The 21,964-nt window shown below is 45.4% G+C and overlaps 1 protein-coding gene across 5 annotated transcripts in view; it reads right to left on the bottom strand.

The window, feature by feature from the left end:
- Positions 1 to 21,964, bottom strand: part of macroh2a1 (macroH2A.1 histone) — a 38,667-nt gene that overhangs the window by 9,595 nt on the left and 7,108 nt on the right. For 3 of the 5 annotated variants that reach the window (XM_081391015.1, XM_081391018.1, XM_081391017.1), the window contains exons 2-6: positions 19,934 to 20,109; positions 16,124 to 16,230; positions 15,656 to 15,847; positions 14,138 to 14,218; positions 8,274 to 8,364 (exon numbers count right to left, since the gene is read on the bottom strand). In XM_081391015.1, coding sequence (XP_081247141.1) covers positions 8,274 to 8,364; positions 14,138 to 14,218; positions 15,656 to 15,847; positions 16,124 to 16,230; positions 19,934 to 20,105 — 643 coding nt within the window. In that variant the 5' untranslated portion in view covers positions 20,106 to 20,109. Of the gene's footprint in view, positions 1 to 8,273; positions 8,365 to 14,137; positions 14,219 to 15,655; positions 15,848 to 16,123; positions 16,231 to 19,933; positions 20,110 to 21,139; positions 21,326 to 21,964 lie in introns of all 5 variants that reach the window. The other 2 variants (XM_081391014.1, XM_081391016.1) reach the window with 1 other exon arrangement.

Below are 21,964 nucleotides of genomic sequence, written 5' to 3'. Positions count from 1 at the left end.
TCTCCGACCGGCACTCGTTTAAAGAGATGGCGTGAGTCTCTGACCGGCACTCGTTTAAAGAGATGGCGTGAGTCTCCGACCGGCACTCGTTTAAAGAGACGGCGTGGGTCTCCGACCGGCACTCGTTTAAAGCGACGGTGTGAGTTTCTGACCGGCACTCGTTTAAAGAGACGGTGTGAGTCTCTGACCGGCACTCGTTTAAAGCGACGGTGTGAGTCTCCGACCGGCACTCGTTTAAAGAGACGGCATGAGTCTCTGACCGGCACTCGTTTAAAGAGACGGTGTGAGTCTCTGACCGGCACTAGTTTAAAGAGACGGCGTGAGTCTCCGACCAGCACTCGATTAAAGCGACGGTGTGAGTCTCCGACCAGCACTCGTTTAAAGAGACGGCGTGAGTCTCCGACCGGCACTCGTTTAAAGAGACGGTGTAAGTCTCCGACCGGCACTCGATTAAAGCGACGGTGTGAGTCTCCGACCGGCACTCGTTTAAAGAGACGTTGTGAGTCTCTGACCGGCACTCGTATAAAGAGACGTTGTGAGTCTCTGACCGGCACTCGTTTAAAGCGACGGTGTAAGTCTCCGACCGGCACTCGTTTAAAGAGACGGTGTGAGTCTCCGACCGGCACTCGTTTAAAGAGACGGTGTGAGTCTCTGACCGGCACTCGTTTAAAGAGAGGCCGTGAGTCTCTGACCGGCACTCGTTTAAAGCGACGGTGTGAGTCTCCGACCAGCACTCGTTTAAAGAGACGGCGTGGGTCTCCGACCGGCACTCGTTTAAAGAGAGGCCGTGAGTCTCTGACCGGCACTCGTTTAAAGAGACGGTGTAAGTCTCCGACCGGCATTCGATTAAAGCGACGGTGTGAGTCTCCGACCTGCACTCGGTTAAAGAGACGGCGTGAGTCTCTGACCGGCACTCGTTTAAAGAGACGGTGTGGGTCTCTGACCGGCACTCGTTTAAAGAGACGGTGTGGGTCTCCGATCGGCACTCGTTTAAAGAGACGGCGTGAGTCTCTGACCGGCACTCTCTGACCGGCACTCGTTTAAAGAGACGGTTTGAGTCTCCGACCGGCACTCGTTTAAAGAGACGGTGTGAGTCTCCGACCGGCACTCGTATAAAGAGACGGTGTGAGTCTCTGACCGGCACTCGTTTAAAGAGACGGTGTGATTCTCCGACCGGCACTCGTATAAAGAGACGGTGTAAGTCTCCGACCGGCACTCTCTGAGCGGCACTCGTTTAAAGAGACGGTGTGAGTCTCCGACCGGCACTCGTTTAAAGAGACGGTGTGAGTCTCTGACCGGCACTCGTTTAAAGAGACGGCGTGGGTCTCCGACCGGCACTCGTTTAAAGAGACGGCGTGAGTCTCTGACCGGCACTCGTTTAAAGAGACGGTGTAAGTCTCCGACCGGCACTTGATTAAAGCGACGGTGTGAGTCTCCGACCAGCACTCGTTTAAAGAGACGGCGTGGGTCTCCGACCGGCACTCGTTTAAAGAGACGGCGTGAGTCTCCGACCGGCACTCGTTTAAAGAGACGGTGTAAGTCTCCGACCGGCACTCGATTAAAGCGACGGTGTGAGTCTCCGACCGGCACTCGTTTAAAGAGACGTTGTGAGTCTCTGACCGGCACTCGTTTAAAGCGACGGTGTAAGTCTCCGACCGGCACTCTCTGACCGGCACTCGTTTAAAGAGACGGTGTGAGTCTCCGACCGGCACTCGTTTAAAGAGACGGTGTGAGTCTCTGACCGGCACTCGTTTAAAGAGAGGCCGTGAGTCTCTGACGGCACTCGTTTAAAGCGACGGTGTGAGTCTCCGACCAGCACTCGTTTAAAGAGACGGTGTGGGTCTCTGACCGGCACTCGTTTAAAGAGACGGTGTGGGTCTCCGATCGGCACTCGATTAAAGAGACGGCGTTAGTCTCTGACCGGCACTCGTTTAAAGAGACGGCGTGAGTCTCTGACCGGCACTCTCTGACCGGCACTCGTTTAAAGAGACGGTTTGAGTCTCCGACCGGCACTCGTTTAAAGAGACGGTGTGAGTCTCTGACCGGCACTCGTTTAAAGAGACGGCGTGGGTCTCTGACCGGCACTCGTATAAAGAGACGGTGTGAGTCTCTGACCGGCACTCGTTTAAAGAGACGGTGTGAGTCTCCGACCGGCACTCGTTTAAAGAGACGGCGTGGGTCTCCGACCGAGACGGTGTAAGTCTCCGACCGGCACTCGATTAAAGCGACGGTGTGAGTCTCCGACCGGCACTCGTTTAAAGAGACGGTGTGAGTCTCTGACCGGCACTCGTTTAAAGAGACGGCGTGGGTCTCCGACCGGCACTCGTCTAAAGGACGGCGTGAGTCTCTGACCGGCACTCGTTTAAAGAGACGGTGTAAGTCTCCGACCGGCACTCGATTAAAGCGACGGTGTGAGTCTCCGACCGGCACTCGTTTAAAGAGACGGCGTGAGTCTCCGACCGGCACTCGTTTAAAGAGACGGTGTGAGTCTCTGACCGGCACTCGTTTAAAGCGACGGTGTGAGTCTCTGACCGGCACTCGTTTAAAGAGACGGCGTGAGTCTCCGACCGGCACTCGTTTAAAGAGACGGCGTGGAGTTTAAAGAGACGGTGTGAGTCTCTGACCGGCACTCGTTTAAAGCGACGGTGTAAGTCTCCGACCGGCACTCTCTGACCGGCACTCGTTTAAAGAGACGGTGTGAGTCTCCGACTGGCACTCGTTTAAAGAGACGGCGTGAGTCTCTGACCGGCACTCGTTTAAAGAGACGGCGTGAGTCTCCGACCGGCACTCGTTTAAAGAGTTGGGGCGTGGGTCTCCAACCGGCACTCGTTTAAAGAGATGGTGTGAGTCTCCGACCGGCACTCGTATAAAGAGACGGTGTGAGTCTCTGACCCGCACTCGTTTAAAGAGACGGTGTAAGTCTCCGACCGGCACTCTCTGACCGGCACTCGTTTAAAGAGGCGGTGTGAGTGTCCGACCGGCACTCGTTTAAAGAGACGGTGTGAGTCTCTGACCGGCACTCGTTTAAAGAGACGGCGTGGGTCTCCGACCGGCACTCGTTTAAAGAGACGGCGTGAGTCTCTGACCGGCACTCGTTTAAAGAGACGGTGTGAGTCTCCGACCGGCACTCGTATAAAGAGACGTTGTGAGTCTCTGACCGGCACTCGTTTAAAGCGACGGTGTAAGTCTCCGACCGGCACTCTCTGACCGGCACTCGTTTAAAGAGACGGTGTGAATCTCCGACCGGCACTCTCTGACCGGCACTCGTTTAAAGAGACGGTGTGAGTTTCTGACCGGCACTCGTTTAAAGAGACGGTGTGAGTCTCTGACCGGCACTCGTTTAAAGAGACGGTGTGAGTCTCCGACCAGCACTCGTTTAAAGCGACGGTGTGAGTTTCTGACCAGCACTCGTTTAAAGCGACGGTGTGAGTTTCTGACCAGCACTCGTTTAAGAGACGGTGTGAATCTCCGACCGGCACTCTCTGACCGGCACTCGTTTAAAGAGACGGTGTGAGTTTCTGACCGGCACTCGTTTAAAGAGACGGTGTGAGTCTCCGACCAGCACTCGTTTAAAGAGAAAGCGACGGTGTGAGTTTCTGACCGGCACTCGTTTAAAGAGACGGTGTGAGTCTCTGACCGGCACTCGTTTAAAGAGACGGTGTGAGTCTCCGACCAGCACTCGTTTAAAGCGACGGTGTGAGTCTCCGACCGGCACTCGTTTAAAGAGACGGCGTGGGTCTCCGACCGGCACTCGTTTAAAGAGACGGTGTGGGTCTCTGACCGGCACTCGTTTAAAGAGACGGCGTGAGTCTCTGACCGGCACTAGTTTAAAGAGACGGCGTGAGTCTCTGACCGGCACTCGTTTAAAGAGACGGCGTGAGTCTCCGACCGGCACTCGTTTAAAGAGTTGGGGCGTGGGTCTCCGACCGGCACTCGTTTAAAGAGATGGCGTGAGTCTCTGACCGGCACTCGTTTAAAGAGATGTCGTGAGTCTCCGACCGGCACTCGTTTAAAGAGACGGCGTGGGTCTCCGACCGGCACTCGTTTAAAGCGACGGTGTGAGTTTCTGACCGGCACTCGTTTAAAGAGACGGTGTGAGTCTCTGACCGGCACTCGTTTAAAGCGACGGTGTGAGTCTCCGACCGGCACTCGTTTAAAGAGACGGCATGAGTCTCTGACCGGCACTCATTTAAAGAGACGGCGTGAGTCTCCGACCGGCACTCGTTTAAAGAGACGGCGTGGGTCTCTGACCGGCACTCGTTTAAAGAGACGGTGTGGGTCTCTGACCGGCACTCGTTTAAAGAGACGCCGTGAGTCTCCGACCGGCACTCGTTTAAAGACACGGTGTGGGTCTCCGACCGGCACTCGTTTAAAGAGACCGTGTGAGTCTCCGACCGGCACTCGTTTAAAGAGACGGCATGAGTCTCTGACCGGCACTCGTTTAAAGAGACGGCGTGAGTCTCCGACCGGCACTCGTTTAAAGAGTTGGGGCGTGGGTCTCCGACCGGCACTCGTTTAAAGAGACGGTGTGAGTCTCCGACCGGCACTCGTTTAAAGAGACGGTGTGAGTTTCTGACCGGCACTCATTTAAAGAGACGGTGTGAGTCTCTGACCGGCACTCATTTAAAGAGACGGTGTGAGTCTCTGACTGGCAATCGTTTAAAGAGACGGTGTGAGTCTCTGACTGGCAATCGTTTAAAGAGACGGCGTGAGTCTCCGACCGGCACTCGTTTAAAGACACGGCGTGGGTCTCCGACCGGCACTCGTTTAAAGAGACGGTGTGGGTCTCTGACCGGCACTCGTTTAAAGAGACGGCGTGAGTCTCCGACTGGCAATCGTTTAAAGAGACGGTGTGAGTCTCCGACCAGCAATCGTTTAAAGAGACGGTGTGAGTCTCCGACCAGCAATCGTTTAAAGAGACGGTGTGAGTCTCCGACCAGCAATCGTTTAAAGAGACGGCGTGAGTCTCCGACCGGCACTCGTTTAAAGACACGGCGTGGGTCTCCGACCGGCACTCGTTTAAAGAGACGGTGTGGGTCTCTGACCGGCACTCATTTAAAGAGACGGTGTGAGTCTCTGACTGGCAATCGTTTAAAGAGACGGTGTGAGTCTCCGACCAGCAATCGTTTAAAGAGACGGTGTGAGTCTCTGACTGGCAATCGTTTAAAGAGACGGTGTGAGTCTCCGACCGGCACTCGTTTAAAGACACGGCGTGGGTCTCCGACCGGCACTCGTTTAAAGAGACGGTGTGGGTCTCTGACCGGCACTCGTTTAAAGAGACGGCGTGAGTCTCTGACCGGCACTCGTTTAAAGAGACGGTGTGAGTCTCTGACCGGCACTCGTTTAAAGAGACGGCGTGAGTCTCCGACCGGCACTCGTTTAAAGAGACGGTGTGGGTCTCCGACCGGCACTCGTTTAAAGAGACCGTGTGAGTTTCTGACCGGCACTCGTTTAAAGAGACGGTGTGGGTCTCCGACCGCCACTCGTTTAAAGAGACGGTGTGAGTCTCTGACCGGCACTCGTTTAAAGAGACGGTGTGAGTTTCTGACCGGCACTCGTTTAAAGAGACGGTGTGGGTCTCTGACTGGCAATCGTTTAAAGAGACGGCGTGGGTCTCCGACCGGCACTCATTTAAAGAGACGGTGTGAGTCTCTGACCGGCACTCGTTTAAAGAGACGGTGTGAGTTTCTGACCGGCACTCGTTTAAAGAGACGGTGTGGGTCTCTGACTGGCAATCGTTTAAAGCGACGGCGTGAGTCTCCGACCGGCACTCGTTTAAAGACACGGCGTGAGTCTCCGACCGGCACTCGTTTAAAGACACGGCGTGGGTCTCCGACCGGCACTCGTTTAAAGAGACGGTGTGGGTCTCCGACCGCCACTCGTTTAAAGAGACGGTGTGGGTCTCCGACCGGCACTCGTTTAAAGAGACCGTGTGAGTTTCTGACCGGCACTCGTTTAAAGAGACGGTGTGGGTCTCCGACCGCCACTCGTTTAAAGAGACGGTGTGAGTCTCTGACCGGCACTCGTTTAAAGAGACGGTGTGAGTTTCTGACCGGCACTCGTTTAAAGAGACGGTGTGGGTCTCTGACTGGCAATCGTTTAAAGAGACGGCGTGGGTCTCCGACCGGCACTCATTTAAAGAGACGGTGTGAGTCTCTGACCGGCACTCGTTTAAAGAGACGGTGTGAGTTTCTGACCGGCACTCGTTTAAAGAGACGGTGTGGGTCTCTGACTGGCAATCGTTTAAAGCGACGGCGTGAGTCTCCGACCGGCACTCGTTTAAAGACACGGCGTGAGTCTCCGACCGGCACTCGTTTAAAGACACGGCGTGGGTCTCCGACCGGCACTCGTTTAAAGAGACGGTGTGGGTCTCCGACCGCCACTCGTTTAAAGAGACGGTGTGAGTCTCTGACCGGCACTCGTTTAAAGAGACGGTGTGAGTTTCTGACCGGCACTCGTTTAAAGAGACGGTGTGGGTCTCTGACTGGCAATCGTTTAAAGCGACGGCGTGAGTCTCCGACCGGCACTCGTTTAAAGACACGGCGTGAGTCTCCGACCGGCACTCGTTTAAAGACACGGCGTGGGTCTCCGACCGGCACTCGTTTAAAGAGACGGTGTGGGTCTCCGACCGGCACTCGTTTAAAGAGACGGTGTGAGTCTCTGACCGGCACTCGTTTAAAGAGACGGTGTGAGTTTCTGACCGGCACTCGTTTAAAGAGACGGTGTGAGTCTCTGACCGGCACTTGTTTAAAGAGACGGCGTGAGTCTCCGACCGGCACTCGTTTAAAGAGACGGTGTGGGTCTCCGACCGGCACTCGTTTAAAGAGACCGTGTGAGTTTCTGACCGGCACTCGTTTAAAGAGACGGTGTGAGTTTCTGACCGGCACTCGTTTAAAGAGACGGTGTGGGTCTCTGACCGGCACTCGTTTAAAGAGACGGCGTGAGTCTCCGACCGGCACTCGTTTAAAGAGACGGCGTGAGTCTCCGACCGGCACTCGTTTAAAGAGACGGCGTGAGTCTCTGACCGGCACTCGTTTAAAGAGACGGCGTGAGTCTCTGACCGGCACTCGTTTAAAGAGACGGCGTGAGTCTCCGACCGGCACTCGTTTAAAGAGACGGCGTGAGTCTCTGACCGGCACTCGTTTAAAGAGACGGCGTGAGTCTCCGACCGGCACTCGTTTAAAGAGACGGTGTGAGTCTCCGACCGGCACTCGTTTAAAGAGTTGGGGCGTGGGTCTCCGACCGGCACTCGTTTAAAGAGACGGCGTGAGTCTCTGACCGGCACTCGTTTAAAGAGACGGCGTGAGTCTCCGACTGGCACTCGTTTAAAGAGTTGGGGCGTGGGTCTCTGACCGGCACTCGTTTAAAGAGACGGTGTGAGTCTCCGACCGGCACTCGTTTAAAGAGACGGTGTGAGTTTCTGACCGGCACTCGTTAAAGAGACGGTTGTGAATGTTTTCAAAACCGATGATATTTGCCAGACCTGCTGTGACATGCCTCGAGGAGCTTTATTTGAGTTTATGCGAGTGTATTTCATCATATGGGTTTGGAAGGAGATGCGGGTGAGTAAATGATGACAGAACGGTGAACATGCTGCTTCTTCTGATTCCTTACCCAGCAAACGTTCTCTCAACGTTATGAACAACCATTCTTCCAGTAACATTAATAGAACATTCGTTCAGAGCCATCTGGTGTCTAATAATGTTCTCAAAACATCAGCACAAAAATATATATATTTTTTAAACATTTTAGTTGGACTAAAAAAAAAATATATATATATATATATTTTTAAAAACGGGATGTTTTTTATGTTCAGAAAACATTCAGAAATACGTTTTCAATAAAACATGACTATTAATATTAAAAAGTTGGGTTACAAATGAAACTGGATTGAGTTTGTTTGGGCACAGGAATCAGTGAAGACATGGGAAAACAAGTATATGAAAAAAGAGAATTCAAAGTTTAGACACAAAAAGCAAGTTGACAGAACTCACAATATTAACATGAAATAATTGCCACAGCAATCCAAATAGAAAGTAAAGCATTACCCAAATGTACTCAACCACAGCCATGAAACTCCAGCACTAGATCCATTAACTCAGGCCAGATCCAAGCATGAACACAGTGTGCCGTTTTAGACACCTTCTGCATTCATTGTCACTCAGCAAATATTGTTCTAAGAAAGTGCTTTTGTTATTAGTATGTGTGTGCGGTCAGTGTCAGAGCTGTGGTTTCGACTGTGGATCTGCTACGGGAGACAACGGCTCCTTTACCTACTTCACCACCCATGTAGAAGGTGGAGTTGGTCGGGTGAACAACGGCTTCACTTTCGATGGTGGCAATGTCAGCTTGCACAACTTGCAGCTAAAACAACAGGCAAACAAATATAGTGAGAGACAAATGCTGTGGACAATGTGGTGAAACCATGACGAGGAGACAAAAACTGCTCGGAATATAGAAGAGAAAAGTAAAGAGGGAGACACTGCCATCTACTGAGAAGCTGGATGGAGGCGAGCACCACACACACACACACACACACACACACACACACACACACACACACACAGGACTGATGGAAAGGCTGACCGAATCCTGACACATCTGACATGTGGCTCGATCTACAGCGTTTGAATGAACATGAGCCTCCATGGCAGCTTGACTAACAGCTCACCTAAGTCATCTTTAAGGTCAGAGGTCAGCATTGGTCGGGTTGAAGGCAGCCAGGTTAGTAATCTGACAGTGAATGAGATTGAGCTGGAGAGAGATCATGCAGCAGGGTTGAAGAGTAAAGCAGAAGTTAACAACAGCCGGCCGTACTCTACACACTGAGCTCAGGAAAACTAAACCTCAGTGCAGATCGCAGGAGAGAGGCATGGAAGAAAACTGGAAGGATGAGGACACTGTTTTCTCCAGAGCCGCTTTTAGCTGATTCGACTGTTTCATAATTGACAAATTTTGCTTAATTGATGAATTGATCTGAATAATAACTCTATTATCTTCAGTAGAGCAGCTGTACAGCTGAATTGAACTTGTTTCAAACTTGATGAAATTTTACACTTTTATTGAACTGAACTGAATTATGACTACAGTTTTTTAGAACTGCTTTCTAGAAGAATTTGTCTCGTTTTTGATGAATTTTGCATAATTGATTCTGTTATTTTCCTGTTTATCGTCTTGCAGGAAGGTTTCTTCAATCATCTCGGAGACGTTCCCGCAGTTCTTCTGGATTTAGTCTGTCTCAGTGTTTTCTGTTTCTTCATGTAATCACAGACGGACTCGATGATGGTGAGATCAGATCATACCGGCTGTTGTCAGACTCCTTGTGCATACACAAATCTCACTGGATTATTACAATTAATGGCAAAAAAATGTTTGGAAATGTAAACTGATATTTGATATTGACACACTACAGCAAAAGATATAAATAAATGACTTAAAACCTTTTTTTTGGGGGGGGGGGGTATTAACATGCCTAAGACTTTTGCACAGTACTGTATATTAAAATAATTGTCACTCCCGAAGCTCAACAGGCTTGTCTGTGATTGGCTACAATTCTCTGTAATGCTGCTGTAAATAGAAACCTTTGACACTCTTCACTAATGCACACAGGAGCACATCACAAAGTGCCACGTGGATCTTCAGACAGAGGAATCTGGGCAAGCCTTGAAAGATGAGATACCAAGAAAACCTCAACTAGTTCTTCTCATCTCATCATCTCATCTGTTTAAAACAACAGCCGTTGACCAATTACCTGTACAGTTTATAAATCACAAGACATGAGAAATACACAATACAAAACAAAACCTGCAAGGTTGGTTAACTGCCTGAAAAAGGAAGCATGATTTTAGCTTACATTTAAAATCAATAGTTGTTGGTGTGATTCTAATATAAATAGGAAACTGTTCCACAGTTTCAGGGGTGCAACAGCAAAAGCACAATCACGTCGAGTCTTTAGTTTAGATCTGTAAACAGGCCATCTATAGATTTAACATTTACATTTATGCATTTGGCAGATGCTTTTATCCAAAGCGACTTACATTGCATTTCAAGGTACACATTTACATTCTTATCAGTTCTTGCTTTCCCTGGGAATCGAACTCATGACCTTGGCGTTGCAAACGCCAACGCTCTACTGTTTGAGCTACAGGAAAGACCATTTAAAAACAAAAAGTAAAATGAGCCAATGAAGAGAGGAAAATCTGCGTCATGTGTTCTCGTTTACCTGTACCTGAACCAACTGCAACCTTACCACTGAAGAATGGTTCATACATATATACAGAGAATTACAGTAATCTACTCAATTGGAAATAAATACATGAATAACCTTCTCCAGCTCCTTGCCAGACTTGATATTCAATAAAAACAAAACAATAAACTCAGTTTTAGTTTCATTTATAAGCTTAAAAATGTAAAAACATCCACACTTTTAGATCCTCTAGAGATTTGACTGCATTTCCCTGATTCTTTTTTAATAGTAAATAAATCTGGGTATCATCAGCATAACAATGAAAGGATATCCCATGCTTCTCCTAAAGTACACTACCTAACGGAAGCATACACAAGGAAAACAGTAGAGGAGCCAATATAGATCCCTGGGGAACGCCACGGTCAAAATCGGCTGAATCAACGCAGATGAGAACTCGCAAACAGCGAAATTTAACTTCCATCGATACCTGAAAACTGCTGAAGGCATTTTTGGAAGGAGTCCTGTTGTCAGATCAGCTTGAGTGAGTCTGACCTCTTGATTCCGCACGCAGTCCGAGCGAGGCGACCAGGATTTGGAGCAGATTCACAGCTGTCTGGCTTCCAACGATCCCGCCTCCTGGAGCCAGCAGCTCACCTGGGCAGACTACGCCCACAATACACTCCCCTTTCCAGTGTTCTGTTGGTTACCAGCCATCTCTTTTTACTGCACAGGAACCTGATGCCGCTGTTCCCACTGCCCTGACCTTTATCCAGTGGTGCAGATGCACATGGGAAAGAGCAAGCGAGGCGCTCATCCTAGGCTAGACCAGCTGTGCGCAAGTTACAGCTTAGCCTAGTTTCGACATAAATAAACATTAAGTTTCAACTTACTCACAATTAAATATTTTTGCATTGCAAAGTGGCAATGATTCGCCTGTGTCTATTAAAGCTTTGACAAAATCGCAACGGAACATTCAGATCTACGTTGGCGCTGCCGCTGACCAAAGAAAGCAGTTGAATCACGTATAGATATGAAACAGCTTTTCAACCACACAGTATCGTTGTTTCTGTGAAACAAATATTCTTATTATCACAGTGCTGCGATAAAAGTTTATAGTTCAGATATAATCACTGATGTCTACAGAAGTGATTCAAATAGAGAAAATCACCTTTTGAAAGTAATTTGCCGCTTTAAATAACGATTATATCAATTACATCGTTACACCAGTAGGTGGCGACACGTGACTGTTAAAAATGAATTTGTCATTGAATCATTCATGCAAATGAAAAAAATTATTTTTAAAAATAATTCAGATTAAACATTTTATATAGACTGCAGCAATTAGCAATTTTATCAGAAAATTTGTAAATTATATAATTTTGCATCCTGGGAGAATTGTAATCTCTATTTGAAAAAAATGTGATTATCAATTTATCCAGAATTGGTATCTATTTCAGTTGTTATCAGTATCTATTTATTGATGCATTTTAATTTCTGAATGATATTTAAACATAAAAATACCTATTGTGTTAAGTACTGTCGTATTTTGATGGAAACTTATTTTTTCCATTAGTTATGCAAGGCAAAAGAAGGTAGAATGAAGGATAAACTGAAATTCATGCATTTTAACACAACTTTTGCTCACATATGTGAAGGCCTCTATTGGATCATTGAAGGTAGATTACTTTATGGAGAGTTTATGACCCACTAGCTGTGTTCTGCCTTAAGAACAAATGGTGCAACCGAATAGAGTTAGTTACAAACTAGCTAGTAGTGACTACACCTCTAGTGTGGACTTTACGTTCCAGTTTAGAAAGATATTATAATTGGCTGATGCGGTCCTTCCCTGCCTCTTACGGTACCGGGGCACAAGCTGCCACCCAGGTTCTGTGGACTCTTCCTTAATCAAGGACTTCCACTGGCGCCCCCTACCTCGCTGGGATCCTTCCCGACTGTGGCCTCACCACTGCCTGCCTGACATTCTCCTGTCGCTATACAAATAGCAATGGGAGAAGATTTTGTAAATGTACACTTTCTCGACAGGCCTGGTGAAGGAAGAGATCACTAGAACCGGGAGAGAGAGATCACTCCGGAACAATGTGTCGAATCCATGGGGAGAGCCAGCTGAAACCGTTCTTCATGACGATTCAACCCTCGCCACTGTCTGCTCCTCTGAGGAAGGGCAGAAGGAAAGCAGCCTTTCCAGTTCAGGCATCAGTAATTACCAAAGTTCGAAACAGTATGATGATTAAACTTCAAAATTCTGTGTTTACTGCTAGATGGCGTTATCTGGAGAACACATGAATAAAAGTCTGATGGTTTTAACTGATCGGGGGTCAGTTTCATAATGTAGGTGTAACGTGAATGCTGTGTTTAGTTGTTTTTGGTTCTCCCCTGTGACCTAGCTTTGCTACGGTGTCTAATTAGTCATTATGTTCACCTGTTCTGTCAATCATCTGGTTAGTTCTCCTGATTATTTAAACCCTGTGTTCTCCCTCGTTCTCCGTCCGTTCTCGTCAATGTTTGTGTTAATCTCAGTGCTGTTTCTCCTGAATATCTCCTGCATGTTCTCATTAAAGGTTATTCTGTGTATTCATCGTCTTCGTGAGCTTTGATACCACGTTACGTGACAGTAGGTTATTTTTTCATTAAATTTATGAAAATTAATGCTAAAGCGTGTAGATTTAATAGATTACACTTTAATGAAAATATGTGAAATTGGTTTGAGTTTCGACTAGCATGTGCCACCAGCGTGGTGTGTAGAGCGCTTTGAAACAGTGAATCCTTTTATGAAGAAATTGGTGAAACTGACTCAGAGCATCATTTCTCCTATCAATAGTAGACATAGACAGGCTCTACATAATATTAGTTAATATTATTATTATTGGGTCAGAAAGCAGAGAGGGGCTCTTCACATTGTGAGGGTCATTTGAGAGGGTGTGGTTACAGGGTTGTATGACAATTGTAATTTTGTACATTCACAGTCCGTTAATAGAATTGGACAGTAATGTGTGCACTATTTATTGAAGTGCCATTTGTCACCCCCTACTTTCCTGTCTCCCTGCACTACACTGTCCTATAAAAATAAAGGCAAATAGTCCACCTCCCTAAACAGGGTCTGATAACAGCAACATCTACTCATTAACATTTAAAATCACTTCATTGTGATAATGTGAAAAGAATGTTTAAATTGCGAGTATAAGACTTCTATATATATATATATATATATATATATATATATATATATATATATATATATATATATATATATATATATATATATATGATAGATACATAACAGTTGTAACTGAAATAAAATAGGATCCCGTTACAGTATGAGGATTATGTTTCTATGATAGCGTCTAACGAGGCCTGAGCAGCTCTGGAGTAAAAATGCATGTGCAATAGGCAGGAATCAGCATCTCATATAGTGTGTGTAAAGCTTTCTGGAGTATTCATGCATTCATGCGAGCCAATCTGTAGCCTGTAGGGGTGTGAATCGATTCAAGATTCAGAATTGATTTAATTAATTATTGTTTTGATTCTGAGTGTTTTTTTATGTATATGAATGCATTTAAAATTTTAATTTTAATGCGAACGTCAAAACAAATGACTCATTTCAATTCATATATCAAGGTCGATGTGTGCGAGGAAACAAGTGAACCATTGCACCCCTAATAATAGCTAGAGATGTTTCAGCAAGTTGGATTTGGGTTTTAGCAGCTAGTCTCAGCAGAACAACAGGAGGAGAAAAGCAAATAATGTAGAGGAAACGAGCATCTGAACAGTTCCTATAGCAGTCAGTCACTGTCCTGTGGAGTTCAGCTCAACCCCAGTTAAACACTCCTGGACCAGCTAAACAAGGCTAACTAGGCAAACTAGAAGCTGGAGCTGAACTCTGAGTTTGGACAGCACTACAGTAAGAGAAGAGTTTAATAAAGGCTGTTGTACCTTCTGTCCGAGGAATAAACTTTTGGAAGAGAGGACGGTGAATCCATCAGCCGGTCCGCCGTCCGCATCAGCAGCCCGTCTCTGTCACAACAACAGCAAACTGGTGCTAGATTTACAACATCAGACTGAACTGCCTTAAAGGATTAGTTCACTGCAGAATTAACATTTCCTTATAATTTACCATCGGCCATTTTCTAAAACAAATAAAAATGTATATACTTTTTAACCACAAATGCTCAATTGGAAAGGTCATGCGTGACTTAGGTGGAAGTACTGACCCAGTGTTTACAAACCGAATGTGCAAAGACTAAGGAGCTGTTTACATGACACCTTTTTTAACTAGAACCGTTAAACTTTTTATGAGTTCTGGCTGCTCATTTGCACGACAACAACGTTTTTGGGTACATAAAAATGCAGACTTTTGAAAACGGGTTTCAAAGTGCAAGTTTTTAAAAGCGGTCTCCGTGTAAACAACAGAAACGCGAATCTCTGAAGATGATGACATCATGCTCATGCTCATGCGTATTGCATGTTCAGTCAATAGCGTTTCATCGTCATCTAATGGCCTGGCAGCAAAGTACAGGGTTTTTAGTCGTTTTCACGAATACGTGTGAATGGGGATCGTTTTTGACACTGGTGTCGTCTGTACGCGGAAAACTCAAAGGAAAAACTTTTGTTTTAAGCATATCGCTGTCATGTAAACGTACCCGTAGTCAAACGATTCAAGATTCAGAATTGATTTAATTAATTATTGTTTTGATTCTGTGTGTTTTTTTATGTATATGAATACATTTATATACATCTTAAAAAAGCTAGTTAGTTGGAGAAAATGAGATGGTTTTTCGCTCTACTCTTCCTTTTTGAACCGGAACACGCATGACCTTTTACTGTGATTATGTAATGTGTGGCGCATCACAGCTACTTTTTTTTTTTTAAATGTCCGCTGGTTTGTTTAGATAAGACTCTTATTCCTCGGCTGGATTGTGTCGAGACTTTGAAGCTGCACTGAAACTGAAAATTGGACCTTCAACCCATTGGACCCCATTGAAGTCACTATATGGAGAAAAATCCTGGAATGTTTTCCTCAAAAACCTTCATGTCTGTGCGACTGAAGAAAGAAAAACATGAACTATCAGGAAATTTTTATTCTGGAGTGAACTAATCCTTTAAAGCAGCCAGTAATAAGATAACTGGAGAGTCGTCTGACGTCTTATGCTGACTGTAAGGATATTAAACACAGCTTTTGCACCAGGTTAATGATTTAATGATGAAAGTGCACATCGGGTTATAATGCTCATCATTTGATCATCATCGGCTGGCATGATCACTAAAAGTGCACACAAACATTCCTTTTATACAGATGTTCAGTTTCCAGCCAAACTGGATCTGTATCGAGCCTAGTTGACAGATAAAGGAGGCACGTCTGCATGGACATGAATGACAGTGCTGATTTCGCCTGCTTAAACTAGTTAGTGGGTGTTTAGTGAATAAAAGGATTGGCCAGTGTGCAGTGAGTACCTTTACTCGTGTGGACTTTTTGGTGGCCAGTTTCTTGACAACTGCTTTTTTGGCGGTCTTGGTCTTGGTCTCAGTTGGCGGGGGAGTGATGACGGCCTCCAGCTTTCCTTTGGAGCCCCTCTTCTTGGAGAGCAGCTCTGGGTGGATGTTGGGTAAGACTCCGCCGGCAGCGACTGTCACACCCTTCAGCAGCTGCATACACACATCCAAAAACACATCCCAGGGATCAACACTGAGGACTTTATTCCACTGGTCCGTCGGGAAAGTGGTCAAAATGGTTCTTACCTTGCCAGTGCCAATAATTAAATAAATGAGTTATTGTTTTCTCAGTTCACATTATATTACAGCATATGTTTTACCATGGAGTGTGAAACAGGCTTGTGTTTTTGCATGTTTGTCGTTGTCTGATATGACCATTGAAGTGCCACTGGCGACCAAAAGAAGCCATCTAGAATAGATGTGATATACCTGATGAAGCTCCTCGTCGTTGGCGATGGCCAGTAAGATGTGTCTGGGCGTCACACGGCCCTTCTTGTTGTCTCTGGCTGCATTTCCCGCCAGCTCCAGGATTTCAGCTGAAAGAACGACGCAGAAAGAGCTTCACTATGGGAAATACTCTGGCATTGTATTTCCCCTAATGCACTTTGATCCACAAGACCCAGAATGTTCTGTACAAGCCCGTGTTTGAAATAATAATTGCTCACGTGAAGCCAGCGGGAAGTAGGGCAGCTACTTTGTGTTAATTTATATTTCCTGTCACTGTTCAGGCTCTTTTACTGTATATGGCAGTGTAAACAGATGTCCCGTAGACCGTCACGCACACGTGATATTGCAGTTCTTCATCATCATGAAAGTTTATTATCTGCATGCGTTTTAAAGCCATATCAGCCTAAACTACTGATGTATGATTTTCTGAGCGCACACACCCGAATCATGCGCACAGAAAGCTGTCTGTCAGACGGAGGGTCATGTGAGTATTAAACTAAGTTCTCTTTCACGTCTTATTGAGCTTAAACTGTCAAATACACACAAGGTTAAGTCAAAAACACACAAAGTTCACATAAACACAGTCGGTTATGTCTGTGAATGTAAACAGCAAGGAAATAAATCGCATGTCTATAGGAAAAATTCCATTCATTCTTTCAATTGCTTTCAATGAAAAATGCGGAACAGGTAGTTCATGTGTTCATGACCTCAAGGCTAGATTATTGTAATGCTCTACTGGGTGGTTGCCCTGCACGCTTAATAGACAAACTACAGCTGGTCCAAAACGCAGCAGCTCGAGTTCTTACCAGAACCAGGAAGTATGACCATATTAGCCCAGTTCTGTCAACACTGCACTGGCTCCCTATTAAACATCGCATACATTTTAAAATATTGCTGATTACTTACAAAGCACTAAATGGTTTAGCTCCGCAGTGCTTGAGCGAGCTCTTAACGCATTATAGTCCTTCACGTCTATTGCGATCTCAAAACTCCGGCCAGTTGATAATACCTAGAATATCAAAATCGACTGCTGGCAGTAGATCCTTTTCCTATTTAGCACCAAAACTCTGGAACAGTCTTCCTACCATTGTACAGGAAGCAGACACACCTGATGTACTCGTTACATCATAAGAAGAATGGCATCTACACTAATGTTAGTCTTTCTGTCAAGCGCTTCTTGCATCAGCCCTAAGTCTGGTGTTGAGTATGGTAGTAAGTGTGCTCTTTCGAGCTCTTATGGGTACAGGACTCCATTTGTGAATGTCGTATAGGCCATCGCTCTATGGGAAGCAGGTTGAGCACTGTAGGTCTCCTCCCGTTATGAGAGTTTTTAGTAAGGTTGAACAGTAGACCACGTTTAGGTAGGGTTTTTATAGGATGGTGAAATTAGGGCCCTAAAGTTCCCATATATAGGTAGACTATGCATACCCTTCCCTGAGGCCTCCTCTTATGTTAGTCGGCAGGCTTATGTAGTGGGTAGTGCCAATCTTTAGTAGTGAACAGGTGGGCTTTATTATATGGAGCATTCTCTAGTGAGGCCACCTTTCATCTGAGCACCTTATACTAGAGCAGTAGTTCTCCTCTCTTGAGATTATAGCTCTGAATTTCAGTCATATAATATTTGTGTGTCAGCCTTCACTGGGCCACCTCAATATCTGGCTTAGGCTTAGTAACTAGGAAAATGGTGGCATTCTGCTAAGCATTCTCACCTTGAGCCTCTCAGTAGAGCCCATCAGGAGATTTTATTCCTGTAAATATAGGTTTTCCAAGTACTGGCCTCCTCTTACTAAACGTGTCGTCTAGCCAAGGCCCGCCTTTTGCACTAGGTGTAAAATTGCTACTAGTGTTACAGGGTAGATAGCAGGCTATCTTTAAAAAGCCTTCCATGCAGATATCTCATGGACGTTGTCAAGCCTTTCTCTCTAGAAAGTAAGAAGCAGTGTGCTCAGGCCTCCACCCTTTAGAGCTGAGTATTGTAGCTAGTTTATCCAACTAGGCCTTAAAATTGAAAAATATTTTTTTTCTGCAGAGCCCCTTGAATAAAAGCATTAAAGGCATAAGGTTGAATGTTGTTGGCCACTTACTGTGGCCTCCATTTACTTTAGGTTTAGTAGAGAATGTAAAATCTGTCTAAAATAATAGGGCTTGACCCTAATACATTCCTCAGGGTCATGCTGATAGTACTCCCCTTGTTAGGGTCATTATTTAGAGTACTTTGCTACCCATAGCTCGTATGATATCACCCTTCACCACATAGGCTCAGGTAGAGGCAGATTAGTTACTCCCTCTCATTTGGGATGGTTGAGTATGCTCCCTTAGAGCCGAAGCACTGCCTCCGTTAACGCCCGTGACAGTCAAAGCTGTAGGCCTTACAGTAGGCCTCCCGATAGTCTGGTAGCGTAAGATTGTGCTCCCCTTGCTTTAAAGGGTCGATAGCACTTCTGCTGAGTACACTGCCTGTTGGCAATGTAAACCCTAGAGCTGGAGGCGCTCCCCTTATTAGGGCCCCTTTAGAGTGCCCAGCCTCCACAGGGCTCCACTGTGTAGATCCAGGATCGAGTAGAGTTACTCCTCTCATTTGCAAGGGTTAGAAGCACTATGCTGAGTTCTACTCTCCAGGATGCCCGTCTCTATGATCCGGTCTGTGAGAGATCACTGCCACTATCTGCAGTCCTCCCTATCGGATGCCTCCACAAGTGAGGCGAAATATGTCAGAGACTCTGTTTTCGGAAACAGACGGGTTGTTGGCAAGACTAGGTCCGTAAATTAGACCAGGTCAGCCTCCCTGGTGGCATACGGGGTTGACTTCATGTTCCCTTCAGAAAGTGACTGGACTCCTTTGGACCCCCTGGCCATATTCCCTTAAAGGAACCCCTTCCATGAAAGCTATTGGTTTCCAAGCCTTTGAGCGGCCTTGGTAGGCCTTCAACGTCTCAGGTTACGACTGTAACATTTGTTCCCTGAGAACAGGGAACGACACACTGCGTCTTTCGCCATGCCGTGGGATGCCTGCTGAACAGTCCCTTCAGACGATAAGTTGTTGACATGTTCTCCAGGCTCCCCTTATATATATTGTTTATATATATAAACAAAGGTTACAGTCGTAACCTGAGACGTTTTCTCCAGAGCAGCTATATATATATATATATATATACTTTATATACAGGTGCTGGTCATAAAATTAGAATAATTTTATTATGCCCTCTGGCAACAAGTGAAACTGCAACACTGCAACTGAACACGCATGACGTCACGCCCAGTCTCAAATTCTGTCCTGAATCCCTCTTATTTATTTTACTGTACAGGATTATAGAGGCAATCGCAGTGATCAGAGAAGGGCTCATTCAGCCCATCAGGCAATTGTTTAAGCATGTATGGGTTAGAAAAACGGGTATTTTTAACATGAAATGTTGCTTAATGCACCTTTAACAGGTGAAACTAATATATTATATAGACTCATTACATGCAAAGTGAGATATTTCAAGCCTTTATTTGTTATAATTTTGATGATTATGGCTTACAGCATATGAAACCCACGAAATCAAAATCCCAGAAATTTAGAATATTACATGAAATCACACAGTAATTACACAGTGATACCATGGTCATTGAAGCAGGTTCTGGTTCTGTTGGCAGTGTGGGCCGGTGCAAATTTTTTTAAAACGTTTTTTTCTTGTTTATACAAATGTTAAAGGAACATTCCATTGCATCATTCTTCAAACATTATGGGAACATTACATTTGACAGGAGTAAGGCCATGAAACACTGATGAGAATAAGAGACTCGTCCTACCGGTCAGGTATTCCAGTACCGCAGCCATGTAAACCGGAGCTCCGACACCAATCCTGTATTTGGGAAGCCCTTTCTTGATGTAGCGCAGCATCCGGCCGACAGGGAAGATCACTCCAGCCCTGGCGGAGCGCGACGACCGGCTGATCTTCTTCTTCCCAGCCCGGCTGGACATGATGCTACACACACACACACACACACACACACACACACAGCAGTCGAGGCGGCTTTACTTCTATATACAGATCGTTTCAAAACAAACAGGAAAATAACAGAATCAATGATGCAAACTATCAGACAAAATCAAATTCTGCTGTAAAAAAGACAATAGTCTTTTGTTGATTTTGCATTATAACCACCATAGTGTGCTGGAACTGAATATTAATTCAGGAATAAAACAAGCCTCCAAAGATCTTTATGTGCAAAAAAAAAAGTAATCTGCTAATCTAATTATAATTAGTTTAAGGGATAGTTCACCCAAAAATGAAAATTCTGTCATCATTTACAAAGGAAGATATTTTGAAGAATTACGAGTAACCGAATAGTTGAACACATGGGTCCATTAACTTCCATAGTATGAAAAAAAAAAAAAAATTATATATATATATATATATATACACTATGGAAGTCAATGGTGATCCAAATCTGTTTGGTTACCCATATTCTTCAAAATATCTTCCTCTGTGTTCAGCAGAAGAAAGATATACAGGTTTGGGACAACTTGAGAGTGAGGAAATAATAACATCATTTTTGAGTGAACTGTCCCTTTAAGATTCAAACAATTATAGATTAGAAGCTGTCGCATATGCATTTTTATTCTGTATTGAAAAGCTGAATACATCTAGGTGTTTTTGCATAACAACAACTAAAACGAGTTTGATACAATACAGCATTAACATTAAGATATTTAAGCATCGGGTTTCGTTTAAAAACAGAACTGACGACACTGTAAATGAACGCGCTGTTTTGAGTTTATGTGATCAGATTAGAAATATAATCACTGTGACTGTGTTTACATCATAACGCGCGTCTCATTCGGCGAAACATAAGGCTAGAGCGATGTTTTGGTTTGTTCCAATGATTATTTGACAGCTGGAACTTCCTGAGTCGCGGCCGCGGATCTGCGTCCGTCAGTGAGCGCGCAGCGCGCGACAGTCTCCTGAAAGTGTGTTAAAGCAGCACATGCACTGATGACACTTGATGTCTTACAGTAGAGAGTGTGTCCGAGTTCAGTCCACCACTGTCTGCTACAGCAAGACCAGCTCAAACAGCGTCCGACACACACAATCCACAGCGCGATCCACACACACCCGATCAGCACAGAGTGCGCGCAGGAGACGAGCACGCGCCTGACCGATGCCTAGCGGCGCGCGCCCACAAGTCACATGACATCTGCTATAAAAGTGTTGGGTAAAACAGTTGATAAATATGCGTTACATTTCCATTTGATACATTGATTATGCGTTACAGTTACATTTGATGCGATAGCAATCAGGGGCGTCGGACTGGGGGTAAAACCATTACCAGCGCCCCAAGGGGAGAGAGGGCCCTTGAAAAGTCTGGAATATATTTTATTTTACCTGGATATTTTCATTTCCTAATTAAATTTCACAATGAATGTCAGATGAAATGTAAAGTTGGTGTACTATTCGCTGAATAACTTGGTTGATTGACTGACTGGTCCCACCCCTTGCCAATGAGCCAAATGGTTTAGTCCATCTGCACGCATTTCGTTTATATATAATATCTAAAATTAGCAATGTTATAGTCTACATTGGGAGTTATATATACAAATTGAGGAACATTGGGGCCCATCAGGACTGCCGCATAGGGCCTTGTGCTACGCCTTCATAAACCAGTCTTTTGGTTTTGATCTAGAGAAAATCTTTGCATTGTTCAAAACCTTTAGGTCCAGATAAAAACCAAGATAATCCAATTTCAAACTATTTTTCTTTCTTTTAAACAGCCAATTTTCAAGGTTTCATCCAATATGACCTTTGAACATATGTGCGCTGCATCAGATTACATGATCCG

Source organism: Scardinius erythrophthalmus, assembly GCF_964197995.2.
Source record: "Scardinius erythrophthalmus genome assembly, chromosome: 17".
Taxonomy (NCBI): Eukaryota; Metazoa; Chordata; class Actinopteri; order Cypriniformes; family Leuciscidae; genus Scardinius; species Scardinius erythrophthalmus.
Note: the sequence above shows the minus strand (reverse complement) of the source record. Positions and strands in the feature narration are given on the sequence as shown.